At 43.3% G+C, this 20608-nt stretch overlaps 1 protein-coding gene and 1 long non-coding RNA gene across 2 annotated transcripts; one reads left to right on the forward strand and one right to left on the reverse strand.

Annotated features, from left to right (window-relative positions):
- Positions 1 to 1012: 1012 nt before the first annotated feature.
- kpna4 (karyopherin alpha 4 (importin alpha 3)) lies at positions 1013 to 14282 on the reverse strand. The gene is made up of 17 exons (XM_021582332.2): positions 14061 to 14282; positions 11389 to 11433; positions 10954 to 11043; positions 10466 to 10495; positions 10324 to 10376; positions 9916 to 10011; positions 9542 to 9627; positions 9269 to 9355; positions 8962 to 9131; positions 5809 to 5853; positions 5505 to 5636; positions 4630 to 4758; positions 3915 to 4019; positions 3755 to 3826; positions 3462 to 3624; positions 3239 to 3333; positions 1013 to 3131 (listed from the first exon to the last, which is right to left on the reverse strand). The coding sequence occupies exons 1-17, from the start codon at positions 14127 to 14129 to the stop codon at positions 3033 to 3035; spliced, it is 1566 nt and encodes a 521-aa protein (XP_021438007.2). The 5' UTR covers positions 14130 to 14282; the 3' UTR covers positions 1013 to 3032.
- On the forward strand, positions 12726 to 20342 carry LOC110503797. The gene is made up of 3 exons (XR_005039324.1): positions 12726 to 13263; positions 17374 to 17716; positions 20282 to 20342. It is a non-coding gene; the product is annotated as an uncharacterized LOC110503797 (long non-coding RNA).
- The last annotated feature ends 266 nt before the right edge of the window (positions 20343 to 20608 follow it).

A 20608-nucleotide genomic window follows, 5' to 3' on the forward strand; every position in this document is an offset into this window, starting at 1 on the left:
TCGAGCGATCGATGACAGCAAGAGTACGCTGACAAACTTTAATTAGAAATGGTGTCCGACTTCAAAAAATCCCAAGCGAGATTTGGCAAAATAGACATTTCCCTATAGTAAACAATGGGATCTCAAAATTGCACGAGGAAATGTTTACATTTGAACTACCAACGTGGGCAGGTCTCATTGCCAACAATAGCAAAGCAGAGATTGTGACGTAGAACAATAAACTGGGAATAGAACGTTCCGAAGGCGAGTTGGTGCCACGGTGCTCAATAGAAATAATAGGAGCTGGCATGGTTATAAATTCCCTAAAATAAGGCAGGTTTTTTCGTGATTACTTCCAACTACGGCAAGCAGCTGAGACATATGGCGATATTATGAAACTGGCCTCCACGGCGGATGCAAAGAACTGGTTATCAGAAAAGCATAGTTAAAAATGTGGTGTTTCCAGCGTACCAGTATATCTGCCTGACACAGCTGGTTATTTGGGCTGCATTTCAACGAGGTTACTATGCATTTTTAATCAAACTCAAAACGGTTTCAAACTTATACTTTCAAAGTACAGTATGTAATTTTAAAAACACTCACCGATGCCCGGACTTCGTGAATACGTGCGCAAAATACCGTTCCGTCCTCGGTTTGGTCCCTGACTATAGTATCTCAGTGCGCATGCGAATTACCCAATGGCTTGACGATCCTAATCTTGAGAACGTACACTAAAAATGTAAAAATCAATCAATACATCCGCCATCATTAACACAATGGAAAATCTAATTTTGAATAGCATGAGCGATCGAGGAAAAACAATGCAGGCCTTAGGGATGGAGGTGTGAGACTGCGGGTCTGGGTAGATGAGATGTTTGTAGTAAAATATATACAATAATGCGTAACTTCTTTCACCATAGCACTGCATTAAGGACGTTTATTTTTCACAAAGATATTGAAATGCTGCAAATGCCAAATGCGGATCCTCAATGAAATATCAAAGGCAACAACACAAAATGACAGACCATACCTGTAGGTTTCACTATTTATTTTCTTGAAGACAACCTAGCCTGTAGATCTAACTCAACAGGATAACCACCTTCTTCCATTCCATTTTTTTTTGAAACCACATCTTTGCTAACAAGGAATGCTGCTGCTGCTAAAAAAAAAAAACTATGTTCAACAGAAGGGGAAGATGGTGCACCTAATGGTAAAGAGGGGGAAGGAGCAAGGGGTTGGGAGGTACTGCAAACTTGTTCATGAGTTTTAGATTAAGGAATAAGGCTCAACATGTATCATTGAGACACCTTGTCGAGGCTTGGGGGTCCAATCCCCGATACTTACCTTTCCCCAACTCAGGGGTGCCTCAACATCAGAGGCAAAACAATTATTGCCCCCCTTAAAAGTTTCTCACTCACTAAAATGGCTCAACATGAGTTTATCATGGCTACAACTGAATATAAAACAAAGATTGTGGTTGGATGATGCATATTGTTGGTGTTAGCAGGTATGATTTTGAGTCTAACCACACCTTCTGAACAACTTCAGGCCTCTCACTCTGCAGTACATGTGCAAAACTGTTCAGATTTAATCTTCAAATCAGAAATTTAGGTCAGTAGGGGAGGGGGAGACATGTAACATTTAAAACAGCACAGTTTACAAAAATGTTTAAATGACACTGTGTAAACAGCCTAAAGAAACTAAAAAAAGTTGTAATTAACTGTGCTATAGTTTAGTACATGCAAAGGTTATGAATCGATGTTACATAACTGCCATTTTTCATTCCCCCTTATGTTAAGTCAAAGCTCAAAGCTATGGCAACAATACTGCAAAGCAGTGATTTTTGCTTCAAGAGAAAGAAAAAAACATCAAATCATGCTAGGGGAGTATATAAGTCATTTGGTTGACAATAGTCATGTCAGAATTTCACAGCATCAACCCCATATCTGGTGCAAAGGTATGGTTATTGTGGGAAGGTGGAATATGATCCTTATCACCATAAGCAATGAAAGTAAAAGCAGGAAAAAAAAAAGAAAAAAAATTGTACACTGGATGCAAAAAGAAAAGCCACCAAATGCATCTGAATACAATGCACCCACTGCTCCACCTGCCAAAAGCATTGTCCAGTGTTAATTAATACTAACTTAACAATCAAAACCCTTATGATGATGTCTTTTTTTTTTTCAAAGTTCTTCTTTTCAGGGATTTGTATCTGCCTCTTAAGGCAGAATTTCTTCTGGTATTTTCCTTCGGTTGCGCTTCTCGGTTTTGTTACTCTTATGTATTTTTTTCTCTCTGCATGCGTTCACATCCAGTCTTCTTGCACTCTCCAGACACGCGCACACACACACCACTCGTCCATTCTCTCGCACAAGCGCAGCTGGACTCTGGCCCTGCCCACCTCCGCGGGGGGGGGGGGGGGGGGGGGGGGATGCCCCATCGAGGGCCTCTGGTTGGAGGAGATGAACCTGGCTCCTCAGCACTGAGTCCAGACATTCATACACAATGGGTCCATTCACACACGTCTGATGGCGTGGCCGATTTGGGGATGGGCGCACAGGTGGTGCCCCCTCCGGTCGGAGGACCGCAGAATTGTCATATGGTTCATCTTATGCTTGTTTTGTTGGTTTTCCTTTTGTGTTTTTGTGATTTGTTGCCTCAATTTCTTGATTTTGATGTATTTGGTTCTCCCCGGGCTGACACCGCATTTTTGTTGTCATTGTAGTAGTTTTCCGTTTTAGTCGACAGCTCCAATAACATGGAAGTTACTTGGCGTGTCTCAACGCATTCGATGTAGATGTTTGTTTTTTGCAACATGTAGCCACTCACTCACTCGCACCCACTCGCCATCTCAAACTTCATTTGGGCTGGTTCCCCCGGAATGCCAAACGAAATCCACACATTCTCAGATAAGATGCAGCCATGGATCCCACGAGCCAAGCACAATGGATCTAATTTCTCTCACACTCTTTCGCTCTCTTTTTCTCCTAATTTGTTTTATGTTGAACAGAGTGCTGCATCGCGAACAAAACTCCAGACTCCCGAGATGCCTTCTAGAACTGGAACCCCTCTGTTGGCACGTTGGTGGAGGAATTGAAGCTGTACGTTCCCCCCTGGATCGCCTCCGGAACCAGGCTGGAGTCTTCGTCAATCTGAACATCAGACAATAAGTTAATCTGTACCAATAAGACATTCCCCACAATGGAGTATAGAGTACCTTCCCCAACCAAGACATGACCATATCAGTGAACTGACTTACATCATCAGATGAGAAGAACTGATCAATAATTTCATACGCCAGTTTATAGATGTCTTCATTCTCATGATTCTGGAGCTGCTCCACCTTTTCCAGACCTGAGGGGCAGGAAAGAGAGATGGTTCAAGTCAAATCTACACAGCCACTGAGATACAAACACTATACTTCAACATAATTGTTCCTACCTACTGTTTGTTTGAAAGGTAACTGTGGGCTGGGCACTCACCTCCACACTCCTCGATGAGGTTGGCGATGGTCTCGGCCTCGTCGTCGGCCATCTTGAGGATGTTGCTGAGTCCGTCCAGGACCACCTGCACCACCTGAGCATCCTTCACTGTCAGCAGGTTACAGAAGGGAGGGATCACCTGCTGCTGGATCAGGTACGCCACCTACAGGACCGGAGGAGAAGGGTCAGCTTTAGGGTTTACAAAATACATTTTTACAAAGTGGCAATTTGAGTGTATGTCTGGATGTCAGGTGAGGTATGTGGTAAAGCAGGTAGGCCTCAGTTGAGCTCACCTGGTCCTTCCTCCCGCTAATTGTCAGGTTGCTGATGGCCCAGGCTGCTTCTTTCTGTGTTCCAAAGTCTCCCTGCAAAAACATTTGTATTAATTTGTCATTTTGTGTGACAGAAAGCACTGATGAAGTGATGAATGAAGCCGTGAAAGTGATGACAGACCTTGTCCAGAAGGTGGATGATCATGGGTACCAGGTTGGCGTCGATGACGGCCTGCACCTGCTGCTGGTTGCCTGCTGTGATGTTGGACAGGAACCACACTGCCTCCTGCAGGATGGGAGAACAGCAGTACTCAGTCTGACTACTCCTTCAAGTGTTGTGTGATAGAGCCAGGGCTTACAGAGACTGAATAAGCAGTCAGTGTGTGCATGTGTCAGGAGGACTGCAGACATGGTGATTAGTTCCTATGTGGAATTCAAAGGAGTGAGGACTGAGCTAGATCAGACTCCAGGGGCCTGCTCAGAGCTGAGGGGTGCTGGAGGCGGGGCAGGGGCGGTCGTGAGGCCCTAATCATTGGCTCAGTCACTGAGGGAGGGACCTCTGAGTGACAGGCCTCAGATGCACTCCGATATCAGCAGAGACCAATGGGTCTTCAACGCCCACTATCCTCCACCCAGAAATACTACACACACACTCACATCTCATACTCTACCCACTATCCCAGACCACCCCAAAATCTACTTAAACTGCAATTTTCATCAGCTTCTTGATCCAGGTCTTCCATGATGCGAGTACCTAACTAATAGTTGTATCCACATTCACACTAGCACCATGTCTCTGATATCATCACGTCTAGCATGATCAGTCCCACTGACACACCTACTATGCTGTGGCAAGGTGAAGCAGTGCGGAGTGGATGTTTTACGGTGTGTGTTACCTTGTTGATCTTCTCCTTGGGGTGTGTGAGGAGAGAGGGGAAGTGTCCCAGGGCGTCACAGTTGAGCACCACCTGGGTCTGTTCATCTGTTCCAGTCACTATGTTGCCCACCGCCCGCAGAGCAGCAGTCTAGAAAAACACACACACAATCGAAGTTTCACATAACAGTCAATGCAAACAACTCCAAGCATCAATGAACATTCATGCAACAAACTATAGTAAGCAAACCAACCAATAAATGCAACCGCCACCCAAAGAATGACTTGAGTATGAATATCAGCACAGTAAGCACCAGACTGGGGATCATGGCCAGGAGTAAGACCCATTCAAGTCCTGAGCAGTATCATCTAGGGCCAATTACCTACTCCACCATAGTAACTGTCTTACACACCCCCCCTCCCCACCCCCAACAGGCCAGACAGGAATCAGTCTCCAGTCAAAACACCGCAGCTCAGGACAAGAGCTCTTTTCCTAACACTTGCCCTTCCCCCCAAACATAACTTCATCTTGCCACCACAGTGCACAGGTCTCCAAGTACTTGACCACCCCTAGCCACGACCGTCAGTGTTTGCAGACCTGAAGGAAACTGATATGGATAAGTAATATGACGCTCTACCCATCATTCTAATGAGCATAGAGAAGCCACCTCCATATTGCTTACACACCCATCTGATTCCATCACATCTGTAAAAACAGCTATGGTAGGGCAAAGGCTCAGGCCTTACAAAAGCAACCATTCCATTTGGTGTGCATCGGTCTTCCTGAGCCCCACTTAGTAGGATGAAGCTGCTCCTAGATGCTGCTCTACGGACAGTTTTGTAGTTAACGATGGGATTTGGGGGGGATAAGCTGATCCTAGATCTGTGTCTCCGTACCTGGACTTTGACCTCCTGGTGGCTAAGCAGGGGCACCAGGTTGGGAACGATGCCCGAGTCGATGACCATCTGAATCTGCTCGTTGCCAGCGTCTGTCAGGTAGGACAGAGCCCACACCGTGTCCACCAGGATCTACAGGGGTCAAAGGTCCCAAAAACCAAATATTCACTCATTCATCAACACATGGATCATATACCAATATCTGTTTGTGGCTATTAAATGGGGAGAAAAAAATCAATATTATCAATGTTTACTATTCGGGTTGTCTCTTTCTGGATACCATCATGGAATCAGGAATACTCACATTAACATCAGTGTGGTGGATCAGCACACAGAGAGCTGGAAGAATCTGAGAGAGGAAAAAAGGAGAGAGAGAGAGCAAGATAGTCAATGAGGGAGATGCCAACAAAATGACAGGAATAGGATATTCCCACTATGGATGTGACAACTGGACAATTATTAAAACAGCCCTGTGAATTCACAATGCGGCTTTGCTGCTGCCAGCAACGGTTTTCAGAGCATCCCCTTCAGATGGTTAGCATTGCACCTGTACTACCATTACTGTACCTCTCAGAAAGTTGGCCTTCACTTCTCATTTAACTTGTCAAAGTTGGAAGTTTACATACACCTTAGCCAAATACATTTAAACTCAGTTTCACAATTCCTGACATTTAATCCTAGTAAAAATGTCTTGGGTCAGTTAGGATCACCACTTCATTTTAAGAATGTGAAATGTCAGAATAATAGCAGAGGATGATGTATTTCAACTTTTATTTCTTTCATCACATTCCCAGTGGGTCAGAAGTTTACATACCGTCAATTAGTATTTGGTAGCATTGCCTTTAAATTGTTTAACTTGGGTCAAATGTTTTGGGTAGCCTTCCACAAGCTTCCCGCAATAAGTTGGGTGAATTTTGGCCCATTCCTCCTGACAGAGCTGGTGTAACCGAGTCAGGTTTGTAGGCCTCCTTGCTCGCACATGCTTTTTCAGTTCTGCCCACAAATTTTCTATAGGATTTAGGTCAGGGCTTTGTGATGGCCACTCCAATAACTTGACTTTGTTGACCTTTTTGCTACAACTTTGGAAGTATGCTTGGGGTCATTGTCCATTTGGAAGACACATTTGCAACCAAGCTAACTTCCTGACTGATGTCTTGAGATGTTGCTTCAATATATCCACAGTTTTCCATCCTCACTATGCCATCCATTTTGTGAAGTGCACCAGTCCCTCCTGCAGCAAAGCACTCCCACAACATGATGCTGCCACCCCCGTGCTTCACAGTTGGGATGTATGTTCTTCAGCTTGCAAGACTCACCCTTTCCCACCAAATATAACGATGGTCATTATGGACAAACAATTATATTTTTGTTTCATCAGACCAGAGGACATTTCTCCAAATAGTATGATCTTTGTCCCCATGTGCAGTTGCAAACCGTAGTCTGGCTTTTTTTATGGCGGTTTTGGAGCTGTGGCTTCTTCCTTGCTGTGTGGCCTTTCAGGTTATGTTGATATAGGACTGGTTTTACTGTGGATATAGATACTTCTGTACCTGTTTCCTCCAGCATCTTCACAAGGTCCTTTGCTGTTGTTCTGGGATTGATTTGCACTTTTCGCACCAAAGTACGTTCATCTCTAGGAGACAGAAGGCGTCTCCTTCCTGAGCGGTATGACGGCTGCATGGTTCCATGGTGTTTATACTTGCGTACTATTGTTTGTACAGATGAACGTGGTACCTTCAGGCATTTGGAAATTGCTCCCAAGGATGAACCAGACTTGTGGAGGTCTACAATTTTTGGGCTGGTTTCTTTTGATTTTACCATGATGTCAAGCAAAGAGGCACTGAGTTTGAAGGTAGGTCTTGAAATATATCCATAGGTACACCTCCAATTGACTCAAATGATGTCAATTAGCCTATCAGAAGCTTCTAAAGCCATGTCAATTTAGTGTATGTAAACTTCTGACCCACTGGAATTGTGAATTGTAAGTGAAATAATCCATCTGTAAACAATTGTTGGAAAAATTACTTGTCATGCACAATGTAGATGTCCTAACCGACTTGCCAAAACTATAGTTTGTTAACAAGATATTTGTGGAGTGGTTGAAAAATGAGTTTTAATGACTCCAACCTAAGTGTATGTAAACTTCCGACTTCAACTGCTGTTGCTTGCCTTTCGCTGACATTTTCCCAACTGTTAACGATGACGACGTAGTGGTGGCGAGTCAACTCCAAAATAATTGATTCCAACTCCTTGTACGTTGACTCCCATTTCCGAGTGTCAAGATTAGAGTCCACTAGGAAATCGACTCCTAAGATTCAGTATTTTTGGACTTATTAGTTGCTGTATTTCCGAGGACACAAACAAGAGCTAGCGAGGGATGGAAAGAAAGGGGAGGGGCACAGTTTAGGCAGGTCAGCCAACAGGCAGACAGAGTCAGAACCATGCACTAGGCTCATCTATCAGCAAGCTGTATCTCACAATGTGTGGGGCTTGCCATGTCTCGCAACTTCAGTAAAGCAGGGCCTATCATCACTGAATAGATTAGGATATTGAGATGGAACACTTCGCTCTCTGACAGCCACACACAGTATCTGCGTGGGTTCACTTCACGCCATTCACAGGGTGGTAGCTCGGGCACCAAAACAGTGGAGAAGTTGAGCCTCAAGCTAAAATTGACACACTGCTGTTTACTTTCTGCATCTACTTCATATCACAGAGTCTACCTCCAGTACATACAGAAATCTCAAACGGATTTAAAGCAACAACAAAACAAGCAATTTAAAAACAACATTAAATCATCATGAGTTGAACGACGGACAAAAAACTGAAGGTTGAGAAAGTTCATGGCTTGAGTGAGGTCAGCGGAGGGAGGAGGTCGAAGGGGAGAGCCTTTATAGCCCATCATCTAGTTAGGCTATAACACTGAAAATAATGTTTTGTGATAAATGCACTGCGATTGTTTTCCGTTAAGGATCACAATTTCCCACGCCTTTTTTCTAAGGGGCTTATGGCAGTTTAGAGACATGGTCCAGTATTATTCAGCAGTGGTGCCTCTTCCACAGACATGCCTCTCTGAGCACTAAATCAGCCCTCATTTCCCCAGCTTACCTGCTGGGTACTGACTAATCCTGCTCTCTCCCTCCCTCCATTCATCCCACTGACAACCAGCCAACTACTGATCAATTCCTCCATCTCTCACATGAGGGGAGAGTGACATTGGCAGGAAACAGGAATGTACAGCAGGAGCTAGGAGGACAGACAGATGGATACATATACCCCAGGGGCACACACAGACACTGTACACTACTGTAAATAATGCTCAGATTCAACAACATACTGACCGACAGAGATTCAGAGACAAACAAACAGAGCCAGTAACTCCTGGACAGTGTCCTCAGGTAATTTTGCTAGGACAGATTGACCATAACTCAGGTGGCAAACACACTCCCTCTCTTACCTCCTGGATGGTCTCCATGGGTGGTGGTGGGTCCTTGTGGCGGCAGAGGTTGACCATGACCCAGGTGACGTTACGGAGGAAGGTGATGGGGATAGAGGGGCTGATGAAGGACAGCAGGGGCTTCACCACACCAAGACTGATCACATAGTCCCTGCACTGGGGACCGTCGCCTACGAACAGACACAGAACAGACGGTGTCACAAACACTCACCGATAATGCCTCAAGACAAACATCAGAGAATCCCTGAGCCATTCCTAAAAATCAGCCTCCATTGTTAGTGTCCCATAGTGAAGGATCCAGACTCACCTATGATGTTGCCCAGGGCCCAGACCGCCTGTTCACACACGTTCTGGTGAGGAGAGTGCAGCAGCCTAAGGAACAGTGGCACAGCATCTGCAGGAGAGGGAATACTCTCAATATTCAATAGCTAACTCAATCACCAAAGACCACAAATAATCTACTTCTCAAGGTAACATAACCAACAAATCCAAGACTTGGTAGGCATGACGATCGAAAATCCCACCTAGCCCCCAGAGAGTGCTGGCAGTGGTAGCGCAAAGGTTGAGAGCTGGTACTTACTGGACTGGACCACTGCCTGGGTCTGCTCTGAGGTTCCTGAGGCAATGTTGGTCAAAGCCCAGGCAGCTTCAAACTGTAGAGATGGACTGGAGGCAGGAGTAAGATGCGGTAGAAAGAAAAAAGGGTAGAGAGGAAGAGAGGGGAGAGATAAAGAAACAAGAAATGGAAAGGGTTGTTATGGTAATACAAGGGTTTTGACAATCCTCACACCTGATTCGGGAAAATCCGAACATTTGCACTTTCATCATCATCTGAAAAGATCTGTTGCCAGTGCAGTGATGCTTAGCTTACATTCACTGCAGCAATGCTTAGGTCACAACCACTGTTGTGTTATGTAAGACAGAATATCTATAACAAAGTAAAGCCCTGCTTACTTGTCATCTCTGTCCAGACAGTGCACCAGGATGGGCAGAATGCCAGACTTGATCAAGTCATCTATGGGAGGGTTACGGTCACTAGACAACAGCTTCCTGCAGGGAGAAAAAGCTATTATTTCACACGTTTGCACTTACGATACCCATAACACACTGAAACACTGACACAAAATAAAGGAATGTGAAATGTAGACATTGAGCTGTTGAGTACAGACACGACATAGCAATACAATCGCACAACGATTACACAAAACCGGTGACAATGACACAGAACTAAGTCAGCATGCTCACCGGAAACCATGAAACAATTAACTGCACAACATTCTAGAGATGGTTTTTGGGACCATGTTTGAGTGTGAATCACCATGGCAACCAGCAGAGCCGGGTATAGGAGGATAGAGTTCCTACCTTGCAGCCTGCACGGCACTCAGCTGAACTCCCTGGTTATCACTGGTGGCATTCTGCAACAACAGCACACAGGGGATCACATACATGGGAAGGAAATCAGTGTCTAAGACATTTTTCAAACATGGAAGTGAGATTCACTTACTTGTACTATTGCTTCAAGAGAGGTGTTTTGCTGCAAAATAAAAGTAGGTACTTGGTTAGGGAACAATTTTATTTTGCCAAACATGACCAGGGGTATTGTCATGTGTTTGTTTGCACTGTGGCCACACCTCAGGGTAATTAGTCAGGCCTTAAGAGGCAGTCCTGACCGGGAAAAATAAGTCAGAATCTATGGAGACACTAACCAGTCCCCGAGGAACGTCAGTGGATAAAAATTTGTATGTCACAAATCGTTACAAAAAATGTATAAAAAAAACCCATTACAGTCGATATTCATCCTATTTTTTTTTTATTTTTTTTTTTACTGCAACGGCAAGAGGCCCCCTCCCATTTGACTAGGACTGCGTGTGGATATTTTTAGCTAACAGTTCAAGGAACTCAGTCTTAACATAGACCTCAATCCCCATCAGTCATTACTTCAAGGAAGGACAGAAAGATGCCTTTTCAAAGTATTTGAACAGAGCCACGTACCGATCTGAAGTCTCCGTCTGCATCAGAGTCCTCACAGATGTCCTCGTGGGGCACGTTTCTCCTCTTCAGAAGGTGCTCGTCCCTTTTGTTCTGCATAGAGCAGGGAAAGACAGCCGTCTTAACATACATGCATCAGCATGGCAACAGGCTCAACTATTAAACAGGAATTTTAAACGGATACTTCGGGATGCTAGCAGATACCCATAGACTTCAGGTCATTGCGCTAACACTAGTTAGCATTGGCTCGTAAAACTACCTTCAGACAGGAGACAGACATAAAAATGGTATCCACAAGTTCATCGGACTCTTGGGAAGCAGTTAAAGGGCCACAATGCCAAAATCCCGAAGTATCCCTTTAAACTCATCTTCGATAACCTGACTGAAATGCATTTGTATCTTGTCTGACAGATTAAAGGAAAGAAAGTGAATGATTACCTTGCGGAGTTCCACCACCACCTCCGTCCTCTGTCTTCTCATCGTCTATAGGGGAGGAAACGCATACATTAGTCCAAATATACACTGTGTGCCTGATTGTTTGTTGATTCTTCCACAAACCAAGCCCAAAACATAAATCAGATGTTTATTCTCCCAATATGATGAGATGACGGCATCCGGTGTACTCATGCCTAGAGCTGTTCAGAGTCCAATTTCATTAGTTTCCATCCACAGCCATGGATGGCACAGTGATAGAAGCAGCCTGCCATACCAATGCCTGAAATCACCAGCTCACACTCACATTAGGACACTGACACAATTTACATAGAATGACTTACCACAGATCTCAACTGCTCCAGGGCTGGTGTTTTATATGTTATGGTTCATGTTAATATTGGGTGGTAATACAAGGGACCATTTTTAAGCACCTGATTGACAGACATTACATTTTTGACAAGGCCTCATTAAGTAATTTGCTGTCATCCCATACTGGCCTTTGGCCATTTGTCATGATCGGATGAAGTTAAATTCTTCCTTCGGTCTAGAAGGGCACTACCCATTTCCTTCTTAGAAAATTCTTATATTCCCTCTCCACGGTGAAGTGGGAGACAGTTCAGCACTTTATCATGTATTGGTGTGATTTAGCCTAGTCATGCACATTAGTTGTTATTCAAGCAATATGCTTGTTCCCACCGCAAACAATGCCTCTGCCGTTAACTAGTCATATTACTTAATTAAAAAGAGGCAGGCACTTCTTGTTAAACCGATACAAAGACAACACGATTTCCTGACCATCTAGCTGAAACACAATAACACATAGGCCTAGCTAGTATAGGTGTTCCTCTATCATCTGTTTCCCTTGCCTATAATCATGTTGCTTCCACTAGTTTGAACTGAAAATGTTTCAAAGTTGAAGAAGCCTTGTGTGTTGGTGTGGCGCCCTCCTCCTCCAGACCGTTACAGATGGGGTGCAAACTAGCTTTGGGACACATCAGGAGTCTGTATTGGTTGGACTCCCGGAGTGTAAAATAACCCTACCACAATATAGCCTGCTTCACAAAAAAAATACATTCCCTGTCAACAAATGCATGTGCATAATCTCTAGGAACTCTACATACCAGATGTAAAAGTGAAATGTGTCCCTCGCTATCAAATAAACGTCTGAATCCAACTTTTGTCTGAACAGCACCATACTACTGTTTAGTGAGACAGTGAGCTGACATTAGATCACACACACACAACACATCCTACCACATTACACAGCATGAATATTGTGCAGTTCGGTCAAAAGTTAGATTAAGATTTTTATTTGATAGCGAGGGTAACATTTCACAATATATCTAATAAATAGAGTTCCTAGAGATTATACATTTGCATTTGTTGACAGGAAACTGATTTTCTGTCGCCACCCACCAGAACGATTTACAACTAAGGGAGTCCAACCAATACACTGACTCCCGATGTTGTGTTCCAAAACTTGGGGAAAAACACTGGTTAGTATAATGTAACGCTAATGTTAAACTCCTCTACACTTGTTGCCTATCCATCCATCTACCTCACAATGCTTATAACTTACGTTATGGGTGTGCCAAGGCCTGTAAAGGGGCACTGACCAGCTAAATTCCGCCGTTGTTATGAGATACTAGATACTATATATATTAGATACTAGCCTAGCTACCGTCAACGGGTACTGGCTAACTAGCTAGTGTAACGATCCTGGGTTTATAAGCGCGGATTTCGACTCTGCCGCTTGAGCATGCTTTTGGGGCACAGTCGATAGCGCGCTGGACTTCGGCTAGAAGGTCGAGGGATCGAGACCTGCTCCATTACAATGGTTAAAGATTTGTAGTTAAGGACGCTGCTAACGAGTATGAGGTAAACATTTACCATTACATTTGACACTTTGAACTTTATATTCGTAGTTTGTTCTGTGACAAACTTAGTATTGTGGCTAACTTAGCTGACCAGCTAACGTTAGCTAGTATAGTTGAGGTTCTTACTGCGTAATTTTGAGGTCATTAGTTAGCCAAGTTGGCCAACGGTACCCACTAGTTTCAACATTTTACTTTGCTATAACTAACGATGTATACCATCTGATAATTGCGTATAAATTAGTCAACTAGCAAAGTAGAACGTTAGTCGGGGAGGGGTGGTACTATAGCTGGCTAGCTAACGTTAACTAATCCAACCCACTGAGATGGCTGACTAGCGCCGTTGTTTGAAAGGGATACGAATCTCGTTTAATGAAATTATCCCCCGAAAAGATGTGGTTAGGTATGTCAATTCCAAACCTCAATACCAAACTGGGTGGGCTCTCTGACACAGGTACCTAACTACATTTCCGATGACAGTCGAATAGCAAATCTAGCTATCCCGAACAGCGTGTTTGCTATCACGGCCTGTAGTTAGCTAGCTAGCTTAGATGAAACTTGAAGTCATTGCTAGTTTGGTTAGCATGGGACGATTAACGTGTTGATGGTTACTTTTATTTAGGTTCAGAAAGTCGGGTGGATTGACAGAAATTACTTGATTTGACGATCAGATAAGGCCTGGTTTGGTCTGGGTGCAAAGTTCCAGATCCTGAAAATTACAAACGACGTCACACAGCGCAGCCCCAAGCCACAAAATAGCGCATATGAAAAGGGACCCCTCGACGGAATCAGATACTTTACCTCCAAATCGCGACCCTTGTTCTTGAAATTCTTCAGCCGCTGGTTGTCTAGTTTCTCGTTGTCAGCCATATTAGCAATTTTAGCTATGTTTTAACACCGTTAGAAATTAATTAGCTAGCAGCTACCCCTTTCAAGTTCTTTTTTTCTCAGGCCTTTCAGTTACCGGACTATTTTTTGCTGGTCTGTCCGCGGTGCATACTGGGAATGCCGGTGGTAGAGGCACAGCCTCGCTCTGGCGTGGAAGGGTGGGGAATTCCCCTTATTGCTCACTCATTGGTCTTGCGAAATAGGTTATCATTCTATTAAACCCTCACTAGGTTGCGCTGTGGTAGTTCAGACCACCACACTGTATCTCCGATTATTATCATCAATAAATTCTACAAATAGTGGGAATGAAAGTTATTCTATAGTCTCATGATTGAGTAACGTTATGATCTGTCAATGAGTCCATTCTGGTCAAGCGTTAGGCCTAAATAGTTACTAGTCCTATACTGAAATATAGATATAGACTTCTTCCATGTCGGTGCCCATCAGTAAATCATATCAAGTTACGTTTTAATGCCTTTTGGAGCCTGAAACTTTCAATAGTAATCACTATGGCAACAATCAAATGTCGCTAGGCACCAACTGCCAATGTCAAAAGTGTTATTTAACTTCACAATCTTTTTATAATTATAATATTACACACAAGGACAACATACGATATACTAAATTACACTGCATATCTATATCAATTGATACATTAACGTTAACAATGTGAATGAACATTCAAAATAGGCTACAAGCACATAGCTAGTAACATTACAGTAAGTTAACGTTAGCTATGACTGTTATAATTAACGAAAGTAAGATAGATATATATATATATATATATATATACCATCAAATATGTTGTTTTCAACATAAAACAACTGTTGTGCATTATAGTGAGCTTCATAGTGTATAGGCCAACATACCTGCAGGAACACTTAATTAATATTTCCAGGGCATACCAAGTTGTCTAAAGTGCAAAGTTCTCCAGTTTTATCAAAATAATGATGTGTCCCACTTATGTAGATTCTAGAAGGTTGAACACGGAACTAAAACTAAATTGGATGTTAGAGCTAATTGAACTGTATGGGACATACCATTATGGAAGCACTGTTTTGGGACATATTTATCATTCTAATCCACAGCTCCTACACACTATTTTGAGATCTCTCAATTAGTGTATTTGGTATAGGCCGACTACTACTTTTACTAAACTTGTAATTTCTAAATCACAGCGACTGAAATGACACTTAACAACGAGTTAAAGTTAGTTTCAAAGTGGGTGGCAAGGAATAAGTTAGCCCTAAATATTTCTAAAACTTAAAGCATTGTATTTGGGACAAAACGTTCACTAAACCCTAAACCTCAACTAAATCTTGTAATAAATCATGTGGAAATTGAGCAAATTGAGATGACTAAACTGCTTGGAGTAACCCTGGATTGTAAACTGTCATGGTCAAAACATATTGATAAAACAGTAGCTAAGATGAGGAGAAGTCTGTCCATAATAAAGCGCTGCTCTACCTTCTTAACAACATTATCAACAAGGCAGGTCCTACATGCTCTAGTTTTGTCTCACCTTGACTACTGTTCAGTCGTGTGGTCAGGTGCCACAAAGAAGGACTTAGGAAAATTGCAATTGGCTCAGAACAGGGCAGCACGGCTGGCCCTCAGAACAGGGCAGCACGGCTGGCCCTTGGATGTACACAGAGAGCTAATGTTAATCATATGCATGTCAATCTCTCCTGGCTCAAAGTGGAGGAGAGATTGACTTCATCACTTGTATTTATGAGAGGTATTGACATGTTGAATGCACCGAGCTGTCTGTCTAAACTACTGGCACACAGCTTGGACACCCATTCATACCCCACAAGACATGCCACAAGAGGTCTCTTCACAGTCCTCAAGTCCAGAACAGACTATGGGAGGCTCACATTACTACATAGAGCCTACATGCAACTCTATTCCACATCAAGTAACTGATGCAAGCAGTAAAATTAGATTTAAAAAACAGATTAAAAAACACCTTATGGAACAGCGGGTACTGTGAAGCAACACAAAGTTAAGCACAGACACATGCATACACACACACACACGATAACATACGCACTATACACACACATACACATGGATTTAGTACTGTAGATATGTGGTAGTGGAGTAGGGGCCTGAGGGCACACAGTGTGTTGTGAAATCTGTGAATGTATTGTAATGTTTTTAAATTGTACAAACTGCCTTCATTTTGCTGGACCCCAGGAAGAGTAGCTGCTGCCGTATACTTAAAAAATGACAAGAAAATGCAGAAATTCACACTTGAATAATCAGCAAACGTGCAAAATACTAGCTTTCAGCGTGAGATACGTTGTGATCTCAAGTTTGTTCTGGAGAGTCTTATTCCCATATTCAAGTATGAGTGGGTCAGAATGAACCAACACTGGGCATTCTGAATCTTAACCTACTCTGCTCAACATAAGAAGAAGAATACAAAATAATCCAAGGGAGATTATTATACCCATCCAGAGTTTTTTAGTCACTGGTCTTAGCTGCAGCCCAGTCCTTTTGTCTCGGTCATCATCGTTATGGCTTTGGGTTTCGGTTGTTTTATTGTGTTCTTTATATCCTCCCGAGTGTCGCAGCGTTCTAAGGCACTGCAACTTAGTTCTAAAGGCGGCACCTACAGACCCTGGTTCGGTTCCAGGTTGTATCACAACCGGCCGTGATTGGGAGTCCCATAGAGTGGCGCACAATTGGCCCAGTGTCGTCCTGGTTAGAGTTTTCCCCGGGGTAGGCTGTCATTGTAAATAAGAATTTATTCTTAACTGACTTGCCTAATTAAATAAAGGTTAAATAAATAAAAATATATATTTATATCCGCCTCAGTCTGCTTTAGCGAAGTCTTCAACAGATAGGCAACCCTTCTGAAGCCTTCCAGGCCCAAGCCAGTCCTCCCGGAGCACGGCTGGACAAACCAGTCCTTATTCCCACACCTTGCTCAGGTCCAACCTGTGGGTGATCTCCTGTGGGCTTGCTGAGGTCCTGCTTAATGGTCAGCACCACCAGAGGAACGCTCTTTAGACTCCCGCTCCTCAGTACCTGTTGGGTGAAAAGATCAGTATACACATTATTGTACCCAATACCCAATTGGCCCAATATGACAAGAAAGAGAACTGGATATGACCTGTCATTTATTTACATTCATGCATCAGGATTTGGCTGAATTGTATAAAAAAGTTTTACTATGAATAAAAAAGTATTACCTGATGGAGCCCTTTGCCTCCTCCAGAGACACCAGGACCTCCGTGCCCAGGCAGTGGTGCTTCCGGTGGGGCCTCATCCTCTACTGGCCTACCACGTCCCACATGGCCAACCCCAGACCCCTTGCTTCCGTCTCCAGCATCTCTACTCGCTGTACTTGAGCGTGTACAGCAGGGTGGACTTCCCCGAGCCGTCCAGGCCCAGCATCACAACCTGAGCCTGTTGAGCATGCTTAGACCCATGCAGTCCCATGCTCAACCCAAACACAGGCCCTGTTGTCTGGAGAAGAAGGCTGGCTTGTGTTATTGTTGCTGCCTCAGCTCTGTGCAGCAATGCCCTGCCCTGCCTGCAGTTACTTTGTGCTCTGCTCTGTAAGTTCTGTAAGTTCTGGCTGTGATGAATCCCCTCTTATAAAGGCAAGGTGCAAATCTGAATGGCTTACAGTGCCTTGCGAAAGTATTCGGCCCCCTTGAACTTTGCGACCTTTTGCCACATTTCAGGCTTCAAACATAAAGATATAAAACTGTATTTTTTTGTGAAGAATCAACAACAAGTGGGACACAATCATGAAGTGGAACAACATTTATTGGATATTTCAAACTTTAACAAATCAAAAACTGAAAAATTGGGCGTGCAAAATTATTCAGCCCCCTTAAGTTAATACTTTGTAGCGCCACCTTTTGCTGCGATTACAGCTGTAAGTCGCTTGGGGTATGTCTCTATCAGTTTTGCACATCGAGAGACTGAAATTTTTCCCATTCCTCCTTGCAAAACAGCTCGAGCTCAGTGAGGTTGGATGGAGAGCATTTGTGAACAGCAGTTTTCAGTTCTTTCCACAGATTCTCGATTGGATTCAGGTCTGGACTTTGACTTGGCCATTCTAACACCTGGATATGTTTATTTTTGAACCATTCCATTGTAGATTTTGCTTTATGTTTTGGATCATTGTCTTGTTGGAAGACAAATCTCCGTCCCAGTCTCAGGTCTTTTGCAGACTCCATCAGGTTTTCTTCCAGAATGGTCCTGTATTTGGCTCCATCCATCTTCCCATCAATTTTAACCATCTTCCCTGTCCCTGCTGAAGAAAAGCAGGCCCAAACCATGATGCTGCCACCACCATGTTTGACAGTGGGGATGGTGTGTTCAGCTGTGTTGCTTTTACACCAAACATAACGTTTTGCATTGTTGCCAAAAAGTTCAATTTTGGTTTCATCTGACCAGAGCACCTTCTTCCACATGTTTGTGTCTCCCAGGTGGCTTGTGGCAAACTTTAAACAACACTTTTTATGGATATCTTTAAGAAATGGCTTTCTTCTTGCCACTCTTCCATAAAGGCCAGATTTGTGCAATATACGACTGATTGTTGTCCTACGGACAGAATTTCCCACCTCAGCTGTAGATCTCTGCAGTTCATCCAGAGTGATCATGGGCCTCTTGGCTGCATCTCTGATCAGTCTTCTCCTAGTATGAGCTGAAAGTTTAGAGGGACGGCCAGGTCTTGGTAGATTTGCAGTGGTCTGATACTCCTTCCATTTCAATATTATCGCTTGCACAGTGCTCCTTGGGATGTTTAAAGCTTGGGAAATCTTTTTGTATCCAAATCCAGCTTTAAACTTCTTCACAACAGTATCTCGGACCTGCCTGGTGTGTTCCTTGTTCTTCATGATGCTCTCTGCGCTTTTAACGGACCTCTGAGACTATCACAGTGCAGGTGCATTTATACGGAGACTTGATTACACACAGGTGGATTGTATTTATCATCATTAGTCATTTAGGTCAACATTGGATCATTCAGAGATCCTCACTGAACTTCTGGAGAGAGTTTGCTGCACTGAAAGTAAAGGGGCTGAATAATTTTGCACTTTTCAGTTTTTGATTTGTTAAAAAAGTTTGAAATATCCAATAAATGTCGTTCCACTTCATGATTGTGTCCCACTTGTTGTTGATTCTTCACAAAAAAATACAGTTTTATATCTTTATGTATGAAGCCTGAAATGTGGCAAAAGGTCGCAAAGTTCAAGGGGGCCGAATACTTTCACAAGGCACTGTATGTACACAGAGGGTTGCAGCAAGACCTCGCCCCCCGTTTTAGTAAGATGCCCAAGTCATTACGCAGCTTTCAGCTGGTGATGGTTCAGGTTAGAGTCTGTGTCTTCTATTACTATTGCACTGCTGAGAGTCACCTGCTTCAGACCATCAAACTCAGCAGGAAGTCCTTTTTAGGGTGTAGGGGGGTCTGTGTTCCTTCTTGAGTGACCTTCTCCTGGAAATGGCATCAGAGTGACAGTTTTAGACCAGTAGGTCATGGGTACTCATCTGGCCTGTATGGTTAATGGGTTACATCATACAGTTACAGTATCTTTGAAGCCACAACATGCCAGACCAGCGCTCCGTCACAACAAAACCATTTAGCTGAGGGTGTTGATTTCAGGCAGCATAGCATGATAACTTTCATAGCCCCCCATATAAATAGGCTGGTCTATTGTTCAAACATAAGTCATGAGAAGGAACACCAGTAAAAATCATATAATAAATCATATATATTGTATATCATAGGCTAAGGCTACACCCATTTATCTACACTGAACAACAATATGAACATGTAAAGTGTTGCTCTCATGTTTCATGAGCTGAAATAAAAGTTTCAAGAAATGTTTAATACGCGCAAATAGCTCATTTCAGTCAAATGTTGGCACATATGGGTTTACATCCCTGTTCGTGAGCATTTTATCCTTTGTCAAGATAATCCATCCACCTGACAAGTGTGGCATATCAAGAAGCTGATTAAATGGCATGACATTACACAGGTGCACCTTGTGCTATAAATAAAAGGCCACTCTAGTCATAGATGAGGGAGTGTGCAATTGGCATGCTGACTGCAGGAATGTCTACCAGAGCTGTTGCCAGATAATTGAATGTTCATGTCTCTACCATAGGCCACCTCACAGTACATCCAACTGGCCCCAAGACCGCAGACCACATGTAACCACCCCAGGACTTCCAGATCCGGCTTCTTCACCTGCGGGATCGTCGGGGGGGGGGGGGGGGGGGGGGTATTTCTGTCTGTAATAAAGCCCTTTAGTGGAGAAAAACTCACTGACTGATTTGCTTATGAATTTAGCAAACTCTTGGAAATTGTTGTGTTGCATTTATATTATTGTTCATTATACATAGTGCAGTTCAAAATGCTGAAAACAGGGCACAAATTGTCAGATCAAAAAACTGTATTTTAACAGTTTAGATTTATAAAACAAATATAGCCC

This window comes from Oncorhynchus mykiss, chromosome 24, assembly GCF_013265735.2.
Source record: "Oncorhynchus mykiss isolate Arlee chromosome 24, USDA_OmykA_1.1, whole genome shotgun sequence".
NCBI classification, from domain to species: domain Eukaryota; kingdom Metazoa; phylum Chordata; class Actinopteri; order Salmoniformes; family Salmonidae; genus Oncorhynchus; species Oncorhynchus mykiss.

Excerpts from the sequence above, each read along its gene's own strand:
- kpna4 (XM_021582332.2), bottom strand. The coding sequence starts at position 14,129 with ATGGCTGACAACGAGAAACTAGACAACCAGCGGCTGAAGAATTTCAAG. Across the intron at positions 9,628-9,915 it reads TGTCTGGACAGAGATGACAA|TCCATCTCTACAGTTTGAAG; the intron begins GTAAGCAGGGCT and ends TCCTGCCTCCAG. Across the intron at positions 5,637-5,808 it reads TCCACCACACTGATGTTAAT|ATCCTGGTGGACACGGTGTG; the intron begins GTGAGTATTCCT and ends TGACCCCTGTAG.